A 17,126-nucleotide genomic window follows, 5' to 3' on the forward strand; every position below is an offset into this window, starting at 1 on the left:
CTCTGTAATAATTTTTAAAGTCTTTATGGAAAAATTACCCATCCATTCCACATATTTCAAAAAGAAAATATTTGTAAAAATCAACAAAGCCTTAATATTCAGAGAAGATAAAGACCTCCCATCAGAAAAGATAAGCCACCCAATTTTTAAAATTGGCAAAGTCTGTGAAGAGAGGATTTAAATTTTTATTTTTTATTTTATTGTTGACAGTATTGAACAGAGGATTTACTAGAGAAAAGGTGCATGTGTTTTTCAATAAACACATGAGAAAACACTTTTTAAAAAAAGCACAATGCTATAACTTTGTACCATAGGATGGACAGAGGTTTTGAAGATGAATGATACCCACCTTTAGCAAGAGGGGAAACCCATTCTCCTGTACTGTATGTGCACACGTACACTGACTCCGTTTGGGGAAGGGATGAATTTGATGGTATTCATCCAAAATGATTAACTTTGTGTTTCCTTAGACTGCCCCCACCCCCCTATGCACGCAGGAGGGTGTTCGTGGCTGCCTCAATGCTGACAAGTCAGACACAGCCTAAAAATGAGTGCGGGCCCAGCCAGCGTGGCTCAGTGGCTGAGCATCGACTTATGAACCAGGAGGTCACAGTTCGATTCCCAGTCAGGGCACAGGCCCGGGTTGCGGGCTCGATCCCCAGTGTGGGGTGTGCAGGAGGCAGCTGGCCAATGGTTCTCTCTCATCATTGATGTTTCTATCTCTCTCTCTCCCTCTCCATTCCTCTCTGAAATCAACAAAAATATATTTTTAAAACAAAACAAAACAGGTGTGGGTTAAATAACCTCTGCTACATCGCACAGACCCAGGAAGTGATCGCTCTAGATACTGACATGGCTTTTTAGGCATCTATTTTTTTAATGTAGGCTATGAATAATACATATATTTAAAATCATAAAGATACATTATTTAAGGATGCCACCGATGATTACTTCTGGGTAAGGGAGCAGCACTGTGGTGGGGTAGATGAGAGGAGGAATCTTCACATGTATTTCTGAATTTTTAAAGTAAATCACATATTCAGCTATTATATTCATATTCAGCTATTATAGTTTTTAATGTAAAGAAAAATGTAGCCATGAACACATAATACTTTTGTAATTAGTATGTTAAAATGCCACTAAAAAAAAGTAAAAGCTTCCCAGCCGGCGTGGCTCAGTGATTGAGTGTCAAACCAGGAGGTCAGGGTTCAATTCCCGGTCAGGGCACATGCCCAGGTTGCAGGCTCGATCCCCAGTGTGGGGTGTGCAGGAGGCAGTTGGTCCATGATTCTCTCTCATCATTGATGTTTCTATCTCTCTCTTCCTTTCTCTTCCTCTCTGAAATCAATAAAAATATATTGTTTTTAGAAAAGTAAAAGCTGACTTGGAGCATTGTATGTAGGACCTTCCTATTGTCAGCTTACGGGGAGTACTCCCTTACAGCATGCCCACTTCACAGATGAGAAAACTGAGGCCTCAAGCCCTTTCCCTGTGCCCCAGCACTAGTGATATAGCAAAAAACATCAGCCCACCTGGTAGAATTAATTCCAGGAGACCCTGCCCTCCCACCCACCCACCCCTAACAACCAGGGCCACCGAGAAAAGAGAACAGAACCAGCTTACATTTGCACAAATTTAATCCCTGCTGTTCTGGGCCCCAATTCCAGAGCCCTCAAGGCCACATGCCCCTTCTCCTGGTCAGCCAAGGGCTTGTCATCCACCACATCCCTCCCTATGGGATGCCCAGGCAGGACCAGGCCTCCCAGGGGCCACTCTGTCCCCACCTTGACTCTTGTTGAATAGGGACACATGACCTTGGTCTAACCTTGATCTGGCCCCATTCTGGAGGGGGGAGATCAGGGGCCCATCTGGAGAGGCAGCAGCCAGGTCAGGAGAAGGAGCCAGACGGAGGTGCAGGGGCCTGAGAGAGCCCTGTTGCTCATTTGGTTCTTGATCCATTTGCTGTATTTGGTGACGCGTGTGTACACACCTGGGTTCTGTGCTTTGGCACAAGCCTTTTCCCAGGACATCACCCCAGCCAGAATCCACCTGTCCTCCACTTCGCAAGCCAATGGGCCCCCAGGGTCCCCCTAGGCAAAGAGAGAGGCGTGACGGAGGCTCTGGGCCCAGCTGGGACCAGGAATCAGGGGACCCAGAACGCCCAGGAGTTCCACTTGGAAGATCCTTTCGCTCCTTCAGGATCTCACTCCCCAGGGTCCTGCTTCAGCCCTAGAGTTGGGGACCTGCCCCAGAATACTAGGCAAATCAAAGTCACAGGGGAAGAGGGATGGAAGCAGAGCACTGCCTAGGGATGGTGACCGAGGGAGGCCAAGCTAACCCCTCCCCGGGGCCTTCCCCTCCCCGGGGAGTCCTTCCCAGCAGGAGAGCCCCCAGAACCTTCCCAAACTCACATTGCACAGGTTTTCTCCGTAATTGGTGGCACAGATCATGTCCCCCAAGATAAGGGGGAGGATGTGGGGGATGGGGGACTCTTTCCGGTAAATCTGGTCACACCTCTTGTTGTCCATGATGAACACCTCCGCCTCCTGCAGCTCTGGGGTCAGCGTGGAGTTGGCTGCCGAAGAGCCCAGTAGGGCGAGGATTAACCCCTCACTCCACCCAGCCTGGCCATTTCCCAGGGTCCTGTCACCTCCATCCTGGGGACTCAGCCCGCCCACCCCTTAGCACTTCCACACCCTCCTTTCCTGGCCCTCCCCCTGCCGAGAGGACCAGGTCTGGCAAGCCCCTGTGTTTCTCTGGGAAGCTTTCGTTTCTGCACCAAGCAGGTGCAATCCAAGTCACAGGGACAAGCTGAGAGCCAGCCACATGCTGATGCTCTCCAGCCTGAGCCCGGCCCCGGCTGTGCCCTCGGCCACCTGAATGAAGCTCACTCCTCCTACAGGCAGCTCAGGCAGACCCTCGGCCCAGAGCTCACCCCACACCCCTCTCAGCTGGAGCTCAAGATCACCTGACAAGCCCGGCAGGTGGGGCTCAGGAGTTTAGCGTGGACCCTTGAACCAGGAGGTCAGGGTTCAATTCCCAGCAGGGCATGTGCCTGGGTTGCAGGCTCAATCCCCAATGTGGGGCGTGCAGGAGGCAGCCGATCAATGATTCTCTCTCATCATGAATGTTTCTCTCTCTCTCCCTCTCCCTTCCTCTCTCTGAAATCAACACAAAAATATATTTTTAAAAATCCTTTTTAATAAATGATCACCTAACAAGTCTTTCCCTGTCACCCTCCACTCAGGTGAGCTCCCTGGGGGCAGGGCATGTGCTCCCATTGCCAAGGCTCAGCATGTGGCAGACGCTTGAAGATCGTCAAGTGAACACATGACTGAGCGAATGTGTGACTCCCTGACTCTGAGCTTCTGATAGGCTGGGCCTGACTGCGGGCCCACGGCAATGGGCAGCAGTGCCCACGTGGGAAGCAGTCTTAACACATTAAGGACCAGGGGCCGGAGGTCACGGCCATGAGTTCCCTGAGATGCCCTGTGAGGGGGCCCAGCTGGCAAGGCCCCAGGAGGAACTGCTGCAGCCTCTGTGGGACCCCCAACCCCAACCCCCTCCTGCTCACCTGAGTAGCGCAGCTTGGCCTGGCTCCAGCCGGTCACCCAGCACTGCACCCCCACCTTCAGGTCGAAGGTGGGCTCCGGGAGGCAGATGGGCTGCACGTACTTGCTGAAGACGATGGGAGTGTGCAACTGCAGGAGGGCGACATCGCCTATGGTGAAGGTCCGGCCCCAGAACTTGGGGTGCATGATGATGTCCTTCACCTGGATCGAGACGGCCATCCTGGGGTTCGTGGGCTTCAGCTGAGCGGTGCCGAGAGTCACGGAGTACTCTTTGGTGCTACAGGGGACACAGAGCCCCACCTGGTAGGTGTCAGGGTCCCCAGGGCACCCTGCTCCTACCTCCACCCAGGACCCCTCCCTTAGCAGGCGTCCTGCGGATCCAGCCTGGAGGCCCTTGGGGCCAGAGATCTGGCTGCCTCCGCATCCATCATTCAAGTTGATTCAAGGTGGCCTGGCCTCTGTGTGGTGTGTACAGAGGTTGGTCTACATGCATGTTTTCATGCATTAGGAGTGGGGTGCCATACTGAGTTTGTTGCCCTACTTAGCACACGGTCTCCGTTGCTTGGGGCTCCTGTCCCAGCTCAGTCCCTGGCTCCCTGTGAGGTCCCCCTATCTGGGCACCCCTTCCCATGCCCCCTACCTCCCCACTCATGTTGCTTCAGAGGAAGCGAGAACGCCAAACAGGGCCTGTTGCAGCCCCGGGTCTCCAGGCCCCCGACGCGTGGCCGCACTCACCCTTTGATGCAGTGGGCAGCGGTCAGCACCCATTTGTGGCCAATGAGGGCCCCTCCGCACACGTGCTCATCTTCCACGCGGAGGCTCACCTCCCAGGGCCAGTGGCGGCTCGCGTCCTTGTCCTCCGGCCACCAGGGCTTGCCACAAACTTTAGGGACAAGATGCCGAGGAGATGCAGTGACCACCCAGAGGAGGATCGGAAGGACCGTGACCAAGATGCCCCGGGGCGTGTGCACCAGGCCGTGAACCCAGGGCTTGTTCCCATTTCAGAGACAGGAGAGAAGGGCAGTGGCCGCTCACAGCGCTGAGCCCGGCAGAAAATGACCGTGACAGAGATGAAACGCATCGAGATAGCGACAGCACAGGGGGACACGGAGAATGTATTTTCTGTTGGGTGTGCTGGGTAGAGAAATGTCACTGACTGTGAGAGTAAGTTGTTGAAGGGTTATATATACACAAAAAAAGTACACAAATGCCCTAGCTGGTTTGGCTCAGTGGATAGAGCATCGGCCTGTGGACTGAAGGGTCCCAGGTTCAATTCCGGACAAAGGCACATGCCCAGGTTGCGGGCTCGATCCCCAGTAAGGGGCATGCAGGAGGCAGCCAATCAATGATTCTCTCTCATCACTGATGTTTCTCTCTCTCTCTCTGTTCCTCTCTGAAATCAGTACAAATATATATTTTTTAAAAAGGTTGGAAAGAGAGTAAAGAGAGGGAATAGGAGTGGAGCACGGACATAAACAGGAATAACTTAGTCAATCAAATAATTCAGGACAAGTCAGGACAATAGGGGCCCATGAACAAGCAGGATACACTAGCCTCCACCCTTGAAGCATCAGGAAAAGGCAGGGAGACCCAGAAGAGCTGGTTCTGCGGGCACTGCCGCGGGCCCCGAGGCTCTTTATGTGAAAGGAACCGTTTGGAACCAGGAGGTTTCTGTGTAGAAGAGGGGCACCTCCCCTGGTCGGATGCAGCCTGGGCTGGAGGTAGAGGCTCTGCGTCCCACAGGAACGCTCTTTCCTCCCACCGGCAGGTCTGCGTGTCCCGGCAGCACAGCCTGGCCTTTGGAAAGCAGGCCCCTCCCACTACGTGCCTGCTTCCTTCAGGCCCAGAAACACTAGCCACAGGTGACCCTCTTCAGAACCTCCCCCGGCCCCCAGGAGCTGAGGCTCTCCTGCAGCAGGGCTCAGCCTACCCACCTGATTTGGTGTCTTCTCTGTCACCTGGAGAAAAGGGGCAGAGATGAAGAGAGCGAAGAGGGGCGTCTTCATGAATGAGTTCGTTCATTCATTCATTCACCAATATTTCTCATCTCCCACTCGTTCCCAGCCCGGAGCCCCAAGCTGTAGGACACAGGTCATCAGGCAGGTACACGCGGCCAGCAGGGGAAACAAGTAAACGCAATCACCCGAGGAGGTCGATGCAGGGACGAGGCCACAGATGTCAGGGGAGCCCCGAAGAAGCAGTGGACAGAGAGGCTCTGGCAAGAGGGGTCATTGTGGCAGGTCTTAAAGAGAAGGTAAGCCACGGATGAGAAGTGACGATGACATTCCTTACAAAGGCAACACCGTGGTGCAGGCCCCAGCTCTGGAGGATAACGGGCAAGGCCTGTGATGGCAAGAAAGGAAGGCCAGGGAGCAGACTCCGGGAGGAGGAGGCCAGTGAAGATGGGACGTGGGCCGCCGGTCTTGTGAAGGCAGCGAAGAGAACTGTAGGAAGGTGACAAGACTGAGGGCAGCCAGGCCCCACCAGAGGCGCTGCAGAAACCAGGCAAGAAATGCGGAGTCTGAGTGAAGACGGAGTGTGAGAACCGACGTGGTGAGCAGAGGGGGGACTTGGGGACACAGCCGAGTCCAGGATGACCCCCTCCCCATCTCTGGTGGCTGCCATCCTCTGAGCGAGAGGACAGAGTGAGGAAGCCCAGTCTGTAGGAGGAGGGCCTCCCCGCAGCTGAGATGGGCTCGGCTGTCCAGGCGGAGGCGCAGGCAGGTGGGTGCTCGGCCACACACTGGGCAGCAGCACATACAGTAGATGGCGGCTCACTGCCCGGGGCAGGTGAGTGCACGGCCAGCAGCAGGGAGGGGCCGACAGCTCCTTAGGGAACAGCAATCCATCGGGGATGAGCACATGGGCGGCTGGGAGGGACGAGAGGAGCAGGAGGTGGTGCTGAGGGAGAGAACTGAGCTGCTGAGCTCTCTAATTTGATGGGACCTTCCTTCTGTTACTTCTTGAGCCGCCCCTACATACGATTTAAGCCTCTCTTGGGTGAAAGGGTGAAGGGATTAACAAGTACAAGCTGAAGTTACAGAAGAGTCAGAGACGACGTTACCGCAGAGGGAAGTCAATGCTATGGGAATCACTGGGTGTGGTTCCAGGTGGAAATATCTGTATGGACATGATTGTCTACTGCTGCGCTGTCCGCCTGTAACTGGTACAAAATAATATTGGATGTAACTCCGATTGAAAATTAATGTTTCAAATTAAAGTTTCTCGTTGGGCACTCCCCAAACCACTGTGTCTGCACCTGCACCAGTCATGCCAGCCCCCGGTGGGCACCTGGGGACAGGGAGACCCGCTGCACCTGCGAGAAGAACCCTAACTCTGTCATTGTTGCTCCCGATGCATCAAGTGCCCCCCTCCCCTCCCCTCCATCTGGTTCCAGGAAACCGCCGTTCACTCTGTTTCACCTGAGGGAGGGGAGACGCACCCAGGGCTGTGTCCACTGAGGAACAAGGCAGCGCTGGGTAGGGAAAGAGGGTCGGGTTGTGGATGAATTGTGGAATATTCTGTCACATGGAGACCCTGAATCTGTGCGGGCCAGTCCCCATGCCCAGGTGGGGTACCCTCGGTGCCCAGCTGCCTGGGGCGATGAGAGAGGGAGCCTGGGGATGCTGACAAGAGGGTGGCTGGGGTCTCAGCCACGAAGGTCCACGCTGCCAGCAGACAGAAGCAGCTGACCCCCCAGGAGAAAAGTCGGGGATCCCCAGGAGGCTGCAGGCCCAGCGGGGGCTGGGGGAGGAGGCCAGAGAGGGCAGGGGTTTGGCATCCCTGGGAGGTGGGGGGGCGGGTAGTGGAGGAGAGGTGACTGGGCGGGGGGTGGGGGTGGGGTGGGGTGGGGAGATCCCAGAAGCCCAGAAGGGTTATCCGGGCCTCCAAGGGGGATTGGGGGTGAGGAGGGGAGGGAGGAGTGGGAGGAGCAGAGGAGGAGAGCAGGGGAGCGGGGTGGGGAAGAAGGCGGGGCCCTGTCGCCTCACCCCAGCTCCGCAGCGGCGGTGGCAGCAGCAGCAGAAGGAAGAGGAGGCTCAGGCCTCCAGGCCCAGCGCGGAGGCCCCCTAGCGAGGCGGCCATGAGCCCGCAGGCGGCACCCGCCGAGTGAGACGCGCGAAGGCACCCCATGCGCGTGGGCAGCGCTGGCGCACGATGCGCCTCCAGCACGTTACCTGCCGGATCCCCAGGCGCGAGCCGCCCTCCTGACGTCCTCCGCGAGGGGGAGGAGGAGCGGGAGGAGGAGGGGGAGGGGGAGGGGGAGGAGGAGGGCGCCCCCGGAGCCCCAGCACCCCCCCCTTCCCCCGCGCCAGTTCCTGGAAGGTGACCTCGGAGCCCTGGACCCCAGAATGCCCCCAGGTGGCCAGCCCCACGACAGCGCCCCCAAGTGCCTTAAATTGGTGACAGCGCCCCCAGAACCTGGCTGGTGATCCCTGGACCAGGGACGGCTTCTGTCCCCTAGCCCCGGCTGCACCCTGGTCCCTGCGCTGGGTGCATGGGACTTACCCAGTTTATCTTGAGAATCTGGAAAGCTGTAGACAGCGCAAGAGAAGAAAGTTTCAGGTTCCGCAGGGACCCGGGAAGATGTCTTAGAGACAGTGACATCGGAGCCGGACCTAAGACTTGAACAAGAAGCCAACCGGGCGGCCAGGCTTAGAGACGAAGGGCTCCGGCTCCCACGGTGTCTGGAAGGACGCTGTCCTTGAATTGTCCTTGAATCGCTGGTGTGGCGGAGATTGGGAGACCGAGATTTCTGTTTCTCTTGTCCAGTGTGGAGGGCCCAGCTTTGGGGACCACAGCTAAGGGGGTGCAGATGGGTCCCCACCAATAGGTGGGTAGAGGTGGCCTGTGTCCCCGTGTGGAGCGTGGTCCCCAGGGCAGCAGTAGCATTACTTGGCAACTAGGTGGAGAGGCACCTTCTCAGCCCTGCCCAGACCCGCAGGCCTGGGAACTCTGGGAGGGAACCCGTGGTCTGTATTTAACCAGCCCTGCAGGGAATTCGGATGCAGGGAAAGCACAAACCACAGCTGAGTGGAGCCATCAGGAGAAAAGCTACCTGCTGACCAGGCTATGGGAACAAGAACATCAGTTGACTTTTAACCGCTGACTATTCAGTGGCTCCTTAAAGCAGCCGGTTGGAGCCGCATTAAGAGACTGGGTTTGATGCAAGCTCTGTCCCACCCAGCCTTCCTCGGCAACAGTGGGACTGACACAGGCCGCCCTCTGAAGCCCTGGAGGGAAACCTGGGCCGGACAGCAGGGTCAGAAGACCGGGAGGGAGTGGCCAGAGCGAGGCAGAGACTCTGGACCACTGGGCCCTGGAATGAGGACAAAGAACTAGATCCAAACACAATGACTCTCTTCACTCTAATTCTTTTTTTTTTTTTTAATATATTTTATTGATTTTTTACAGAAAGGAAGGGAGAGAGATAGAGAGTTAGAAACATCGATGAGAGAGAAACATCGATCAGCTGCCTCCTGCACATCTCCTACTGGGGATGTGCCCGCAACCCAGGTACATGCCCTTGACTGGAATCGAACCTGGGACCTTTCAGTCCGCAGGCCGACGCTCTATCCACTGAGCCAAACCGGTTTCGGCTCACTCTAATTCTTTTTATGCTTAAAACTTTAAGTCAAAACCACAACACTTTCTTTTTTAAATAAGCAAGTATAAGGATCTATCAATAAAGAATTGCGGAAGATCAAAAACACTATCATTTCAAAAGCTTCCTTCTTTACTTCAGAGAATAAAACTCACAAAATATAAAGTCTGCTAGTCTGTTTGCATCAAAAACCCCAATCTGCTCAGCAATGGACAGGTATGATGGTGCTCATTTTATTAAACAAATGTGTGTGCCATTGGCTGGAGGCATCTTTTAACAAAATCAATGTCTTTCAGATTCTATTGAAGTAACAATATACCTTCAGCATATAAATGCCAGCTAGTGGGTGCCTGGCTGGTGTGGCTCAGTGGTTGAGCATCGACCTATGAACCTGGAGGTCACAGTTCGATTCCAAGTCAGGGCGCATGCCCAGGTTGCAGGCTTGATCCCCAGTAAGGAGCGTGCAGGAGGCAGCAGATCAGTGATTCTCTCTCTCCTCTCCCTTCCTCTCTGAAGCCAATAAAAATATGTATATATGTATACTTAAATGTCGGCTAGTGGGAAATCAGCCGTTCCCACGTCAGCAGTTATCCAGAGAGCATTCATATTTTGCATCATAAAATTGATTAGAGACTAATGCTTTGTGTTTTCATGAATAAGAAAGAGAATGCTAAAAATTTATAATTCTAAACAATTCCCAAAGATACTTCTGTTAAAAAAAAATCAATGTTAAAATTAAACATAATGAATAGTTTAACTATGCAACCTGAATGGCCTATGTAAAGCATGACTACCTTATGAGACAAAAAGCTTCAATCTCATCATTTATATTCATCATCAATATGTAAATCATGTACGTCTACATTAGCCCACAAAGTCCAGGACAGCAGAGCTTCAGAACATACAAGACATTCTCCAAACATTTATTTGACTGATGCCAGAAATCTCGGCACTCCTTCCTGTCTCAACACAACATGGGGTGAGCCTGGATGTGGCCACCAGGGCACTGAGGGAGGGGGTTCCGAGACCGGGTTGACCCAGGAGGCTGACGTGGCAGAGGCTGGCACTCACAGGTGGATCCACATGGGGTGCAGGGAACGTCTCCCCACCACAGACAACCGAGTCCCGTGGAAATCACACCACAGCAGGTGGCACCTCGCTCACTCTCTGGACAGTCACCAAGCTGACTGGTTTGACAGTATCAGGCGACAGCCTGAAACCACTGGGTCTAACGGTGTCCAGCGCTGATGGCGTCTCCTCCTCGGTAGAACTTCTCCGAGACGTCCATGCGGCACCTGTTCTCCTGGGCAGGCCAGCTGGCCCCGGAGCTGGATGGTTTCAGCCTCCCTCCCAGCAGGTGTAGGCGGGGCCGGGGCCAGGGACTGGAGCGCCAGGCAGGACACTTTCGGGGACTCCAGTCTCACTTCTACTCTCTGTTGTGTGGCTCCACAGAGCTAGTGGGTCCCAACGGGAATGTGAGGGGAGGGCACTGAGGAGAGGGAGATGGGAGGAGAGGCCTCGAGGGAGACTCAGAAACAGGAGGGAGCAAGCCTGTGGTCACAAGGTCACCAAGACGCCCAGGGACAGCACCAGACACAGGGGCAGGGTGGGGAGGACTGCTGAGTCTTGAGAAGAAGCCTGGCTCATCTGATCAATGACCCAGTCCTTGAAGAAACTAACTTCAGTGTAAACTCCAGGATATCCTTTGCGGCCACAGCCGATGCCCCAGCTCACAATCCCCACTTGGACCCAGGTGTTATTAAATTCACAGACCAAGGGGCCTCCAGAATCTCCCTGGAGAGAGAGAGAGAGAGAGAGAAAGAGAGACAAATGGAGGAATGAAAGACCAACATCAGAGCCGGCTGGCTGCCCGCAAGGCACTGGACACACGTGGGGCGCCCCCAGCCCAGGTTTCTGAGAGATTTACAAGTTGAAAATTTGTAAACATACTCAAAAACTGTGCCCAGAAAATACCGACTATAAACAGAGAAAATGTACATACTCTGAGACAACAATAACGATTAAAGCCCTTACCTAAAGCATTGCCTGTCACACAGAAGGGGCTCACAACATGTGACCCGTCTCACTGGTGTGTCCTGCCTGGACCCCCCTCCTCCCTGCCCCCCTCCAGGCAGCATCCTCTCCTCTTTACTGAAAGGCTGGGTCAGGGTCAGGCCAGCCGGGCAAGGCCCCCGCAGCGTGTCCCGCTGAATCCCCTTCATCTGAGTGGAGAGTGAATGGAGGGGCTGGCAGGCGATGCAGGTCCTACTGCCTGTGATGAAGAACCCCAGGGGACAACCTCAGGGCTGAGGCAGCAAAGGGTCGTGGACTGACCTGGCAGGAATCCTTTCCGAGATCGGTGTAACCACAGACACACCCTTCCCTGACTACGTCAAACCTGGTTCCCAACTTTTTCTTGAGGATCTCATTGCACTTCTCATGGCGAATGATTTTTAGCTCAGCCTCCTGCAGCAATTCGGGGGCTGCCTCCTTAGGATCTGGAAAGATAGTATCAGACAAGGGGGTCCGCTTAGTGGCACCCACTCTGGGCCCCACAGAGTGTGTTCACACACAGACACCCTCTTAGGGCAGTGGCTATTGTCGCCACTGGACATTGCAGGAAAGGAGACCCAAAGGTGACATGGGGAGAGGAGGAGGTAAGCATCAAAACCAAGACAGGAGAAGGAAGGGCCGATCAGGACCGGAAGAGGCGAGGCCTTACCAGCCTGAGAAATCAAGCCAAGCACCTGTCACCCTGAGTGCCATTAGGAATCTCGACAGGTGTCCTAGACATCAGGACTTTCTTTCACTTGGAGCAGGTTCACAGACTTGCATCAGGAAGTGCCCCGCAGGTACCAAATCCAGCTCTCCCAGGGGCAGGAGGCCCTGCAATGTCACTGAGAGGCATCTCTACGGCCTCTTCTCACCGAAAACTCCCCAAGCACCGAGGCAAGTACTTCCAGTTGGGGGCGGCTCCGATTAGCAGCCAAAACCCACCTGAGCTAAAACCCACCTTGCTTGTCACCCAAGGTCCTGACCTATTCATAGAAATGTGCAACCCCATCAACGTACCCTCCTCCCTTTCCCTCTGGCTAGAGAACTGCCTCCCTGGTCTCCCTTTGGCCTCAACCCCAGGGCACCTCTCCTCGGGCCTGAATTTGCTTCACAGTCTCACCTTTTTCATGTAGTTTTCCCCACCCAGTCACCCAGCAGTCGGTATCCGTTTGCACCATGAAAGTCTTCTCCGGGAAGCACACGGGCTGGATGTGGGTGGAGTAATTCACAGGGAACTCGAGCAGAACCAGCGCGATGTCGTTCTCGATCGTCTTGAACGTGCTGTAATCCTGGTGGATGACGATGTCTCGCACCGGGACTCGGACTGCCATTTTGGACGCATGATGCACGTGGATGCCTCCTACCTTCGCCGTGTAATCCAGGTAGCTGCAGAGAGGTCCTGGATGGTCCGCAGTCCCTTCCACGTGGTCTGGGTTCTCCCCAGCCCCATCCTATCTCCAACGCCAGCCATCAGCCACTTCCCTCCCTCCACCCTGCATCCCCCCGCCCCCCCAGCCACTCCATCCAGGGGTTCTCAAAGTCTGGTCCTCGGATGAGCAGCATCAATATCACGTGGGAACGTGTCAGAAATGCAAAGTCCTGAATCACAACTTCTCGGGCTGGGGACAGGCCATCTGTATTTAACAAGCTCTGCAGGCCTTTCTGGGCTCATTAGAGTTCAGACCACTGATCTAGCCAAACGGGTCTACTCCACCCCTCCTCCCCCGTAAGCACCCCCTCGCCCCCAGGGGAGTCTCTGCCCAGCACTGCCCCCCACTGGCATCTTCCCCTTCTGGCCGCGGTGAAGGCTGACCAGCACTGGCTTCAAGCAGCGGCTTTGAACCTGGTTTTGGATCTGGATGGTCCAGGCTCCCAAGGGCCCTAGCACCACCTGCCTCTGACCACAACCTGAAGACAAAGCCCGGGGCGGGGCCAGCGCTGGCTCGGGCCGCACGACCTGACCGGCCAGGTGCAGAGCCGGAGCCTGGAACACTCACCCGTAGATGCAGTGGGCGGCGGTCAACACCCAGCGGTTGGCAATGAGGGAGCCCCCGCACACGTGCTCGTCCTGGATCTGCAGGCTCACCTGCCAGGGCCACTGCCCCTCCGCCGCCGGCCTCCCGCCCACGATCCGCATGGTCTGGTGGCCGCAGCCTGGAGCAGGCGAGGAGGGCGCACTGAAGGGCCACGCCGCCGGCGCCCGCCCCGCTCGACCCGGCCCCAGCACCGCTGGTCTCTGTGCGGGCGGCCCAGCAGCATCACCTGCAGCGACGGGCGGTGTCGGTGTCGGTGGAGCCACCGCCGTTTCCTGGGCATCAGAGCCCCCTGGGGTAGACGCCGCCAAATGGGGGGACCCGGGGGCCTCGGAGGGCCCCTGAGCGCCTACGGGTGGCAACTCCCGCGGGCCCGCCCCCGGGTCCTGGCGGCCGCCCCCCGAGGGCGCGGGTGAGGGTGCGGGCCCGGGCCCCCCCGCCCCGCCGGCCCGGGCCTCCGGGAGCCGCAGCAGGAGCAGGACCAGGACCAGGAGGCCCAGGGCGCCGGTGCCGCCCAGGCCGCCCCGTAACGGCATGGGCCCCGCCCGCGGCCCCTCTGCTGGCGCCCTCGCCCTGGGGTTGGCGGAACCGGGGCCGCGCCGCGTGCGTATGTGCGTATGTGCGTGTGTGTGCGTGTGCGTGTGCGTGCATACGTGCGTGCGTGCGTGCGTGCGTGGGGTCATCTGGGGTCAGAGCCTGTTCCGCAGAGGCGTTCACGGCGCCGGCTGCGCGGGGCTGAGGCCTTTCTCGCGCGTCCCTCCCCGGCTTGTTCGCAATAAAGACTTCGGGGCCGTCATGGCCGCGACGCACAGTCGCTAAGAGCTGGACGCGGCCGAGTGCCCACCGGTGGCGAGTGGACTGAAACCGGCGGTGCCGCTGCAGATGGAATACGACGCGGCTGCGAAAAAGAACGCGCTCTTCCCACTCGCAGCGCCGACGGACGGACGGACGGACGGATGGACGGGCGGGCGGACGGGCGGGCCGGGAGAAGCCAGTCGGAGGAAGGTCAGTTCGCATGACCTCACTCACCTGTGGGATCTAATGAACAACATACACTGATGAACAACGTAGGTCCAGAGAGGAAGCATGGGGAGACCGTCCAACCTCGGGACTGGCATGCAGCTGAGCAAGACACCGGGACCAGACGGCGGGGGCGGGGGCGGGCAGGGACCGGTCAGTGGGGCAAAAGGAGACATATGGAATACTTTAAACAATGAAGAATAAATTGAAAAAAGAAAAGTAGAACCGACTTAACCTCCTAGCAACAGTGGGGAAAAACAGCAACAAAAACTTCAACCCCGTGATGTAACTTGCACTGAACATTACGAGGCACGACGTTGGAGATAACAGTGCTGCCTTCAATAAAACCAACCCCATCTGAAAAGAGCCGTTAGCAAAATGCAAATTAAAACTGCAACGAGGTAGCACTGCACACCGAACAGACTGGCTACAGTTAAAATAGTGCCCAGCAGGTGTGGCTCAGTGAATGTGTCACCCTAGGAACCAGGAGGTCACAGTTCAATTCCCCTCAGGCTGCAGGCTCATCCCCTGTAGGGGGCATGCAGGAGGCAGCCAGTCAGTGATTCTCTCTCATCATTGATACATATATATAGACAACACCCAATACTGACACGGATGCAGATATTGAATCATTCATACATTGTGCCAGGAATGTAAAATATTACAACCTCTCTGGAAAACAGATCGGCAGTTTCTTAAAAAATAAAATATGCAATTACCATATGACCCAGTAATTGCACTCCTGGGCATTTATCCCAGAGAAATAAAGATTTATGTTCACACAGACACAAAAATAACTGTTCAAATGTTTATGGTAGCTAAATTCATAATATAGTAGTCCTCCATGTCCACGGGTTCACTCTCTGTGGTTTCAGTTACCCATGGTCAGTTGTGGTCCAAAAATGGTAAATGGAAAAATCCCAGAAATAAACAATTCATAAGTTTTAAAATGTCCCTCCATTCTGAGTCGCGGGATGAAATATCACACTGTCCTGCCAGGTCTGTGAATCATCCCCTTGTCCATTGTCTCCACACTCTACACGCACTGCCCACCCGCTAGTCATGAGCAGCCACCTCCCTTGTCAGGCTGACCGCCTCAGTGTCGCAGTGCTCATGTCCACGTCATCTTATTTTACTTACAGATGGCCCCAAAGCACAAGAATGACGATGCTGGCAATTTGGATACGTCAAAGAGAAGCTGTAAATGCTTCCTCTAAGTGAGAAGGTGAGTACAGTGCAAGGTATTTTGAGAGACCACATTCATGTAACTTCTATTACATTATATGGTTACAGTTCTCTTTTTATTACTAGTTATTGTTGTTCATTTCTTGCTGCACCTGACTTATAAATTAAACTTTATTATCGATACATACGTATAGGAAACAACAGCACAATGTACCCTTGAACAACATAGGGGTTAGGGGTGCCAACACCCCTTGCAGTTGAAAATCCACCTATAACTTACCTACCAATAGCCTACTGGTGATGGCTAACCTGACCAATAACATAAACCGTTGGTTAACGCGTATTTTGTATATTATATGTATTATGTAATGTATTCTTACAATAAAGTAAACTAGAGGAAAGAGCATGTTTTTAAGACAATCATAAAGAAGAGAAAATAAATTTACGGCACTGTATATATTTATTGAAAAAAAATTCGTGTATCAGTGGACCTGTGCAGTTTGAAGCCATGTTGTTCAAGGGTCAGCTGTATGTATAGGGTTCGCTAGTATCCACGGTTTCAGGCATCCCTTGGGGGTCTTGAAGTGTATTCCTCACAGATAACAGGCACTACTGTAGCCACCACCTGGAAAAAACCCTGGAGTAAACAGAATAATGGCCTCCCAAAGATGTCCGCGTTCTAATCCCTGGAACCTGTGAATATATTACCTTACACGGCAAAAGGAACGTGATAAAATAAAAATCTTCTGGGTTACACACATAGGAATGGCCATAGTGCTTTGTAGTTCCTCCCATCAAGAGATGAAGTTGGGCCCTGGCCAGTGTTGCTCAGTGGTTGAGCATCGTCGACCCAGGAACCAAGAGATCATGGTTTGATTCCCGGTCAGGGCAGATGCCCGGGGTTGCGGGCTCAATCCCCAGTGTGGAGCATGCGGGAGGCAGCCAGTCAGTGATTCTCTCTCATCATTGATGTTTCTATCTCTCCCTCTCTCTTCTGAGCAAATGGGCCGCACTGGACGGCACTGGGCAGGGCACTGGGCAGGCTGTGCGGTAGGCCTTCCCCAGGCCCCCACCAGCCCAGGGTTCTGTGCATATGAGAACTGAGAACTGAAAAGTTAATAGGAAAATTTTAATGTCATCCAAGGATATTATAACTGGTTGCTTCCCAAACCGCAGTGGTTGTTAAATATTCTGAATATCACCTCTGATGATAGCCCCCAGATCCTTTCATTTGCCTAGAGTTTCTCTAGAGGTCCTAACCCATAGAGCCAGCTCCCTCCACGGGGTAAGCTCCACTCCCAGACACCCCGACACCCTCCACTCACGCAGAACTCTTCCTGCCCTTTCCCAAGCCTGCTCTGGTGGCCCCACCACTAACCAGCTCAGCCAGAAACACAGCCTCTCCCTCACCCTCACAGGCAGTCAGTCACCAAGAAGTGAGGATTCATCTAAACACACCTCTTTCACCCGCCCCCTGCCCTGCAGTCCTGCCTGGCCAGGACCTAGAAACTTGGCACAGTGATTCTAACTCCAACCCCCTTCTCTGGCCATAGTTGACACCTCATTGCTCCAGACCTGTAGTAGGTTCCCCAAACATGACAAGTCCCCTCAAACCTCTGAGCCATTGTACATGCTGTTCCCTTTCCCTACAATGCTGTT

General features: G+C 54.7%; 2 protein-coding genes across 2 annotated transcripts; both read right to left on the reverse strand.

Annotated features, from left to right (window-relative positions):
• Positions 1 to 1,635: 1,635 nt before the first annotated feature.
• LOC138992576 (putative serine protease 45) lies at positions 1,636 to 7,703 on the reverse strand. Its single transcript, XM_070391430.1, has 6 exons — positions 7,562 to 7,703; positions 5,507 to 5,530; positions 4,308 to 4,455; positions 3,575 to 3,849; positions 2,412 to 2,575; positions 1,636 to 2,090 (listed from the first exon to the last, which is right to left on the reverse strand). Exons 1-6 carry the CDS (start codon positions 7,701 to 7,703, stop codon positions 1,857 to 1,859), a joined length of 987 nt encoding a protein of 328 aa, XP_070247531.1. The 3' UTR covers positions 1,636 to 1,856.
• Positions 7,704 to 10,015: 2,312 nt separating this feature from the next.
• On the reverse strand, positions 10,016 to 13,798 carry LOC138992577 (serine protease 44-like). Its single transcript, XM_070391431.1, has 5 exons — positions 13,492 to 13,798; positions 13,227 to 13,383; positions 12,350 to 12,615; positions 11,509 to 11,672; positions 10,016 to 10,968 (listed from the first exon to the last, which is right to left on the reverse strand). Exons 1-5 carry the CDS (start codon positions 13,796 to 13,798, stop codon positions 10,732 to 10,734), a joined length of 1,131 nt encoding a protein of 376 aa, XP_070247532.1. The 3' UTR covers positions 10,016 to 10,731.
• Positions 13,799 to 17,126: the final 3,328 nt, after the last annotated feature.

The sequence above is a fragment of the Myotis yumanensis genome, unplaced genomic scaffold, assembly GCF_028538775.1.
Source record: "Myotis yumanensis isolate MYYU_CA2020_CCGP unplaced genomic scaffold, mMyoYum1.0.hap1 SCAF_14, whole genome shotgun sequence".
Classification (NCBI taxonomy): domain Eukaryota; kingdom Metazoa; phylum Chordata; class Mammalia; order Chiroptera; family Vespertilionidae; genus Myotis; species Myotis yumanensis.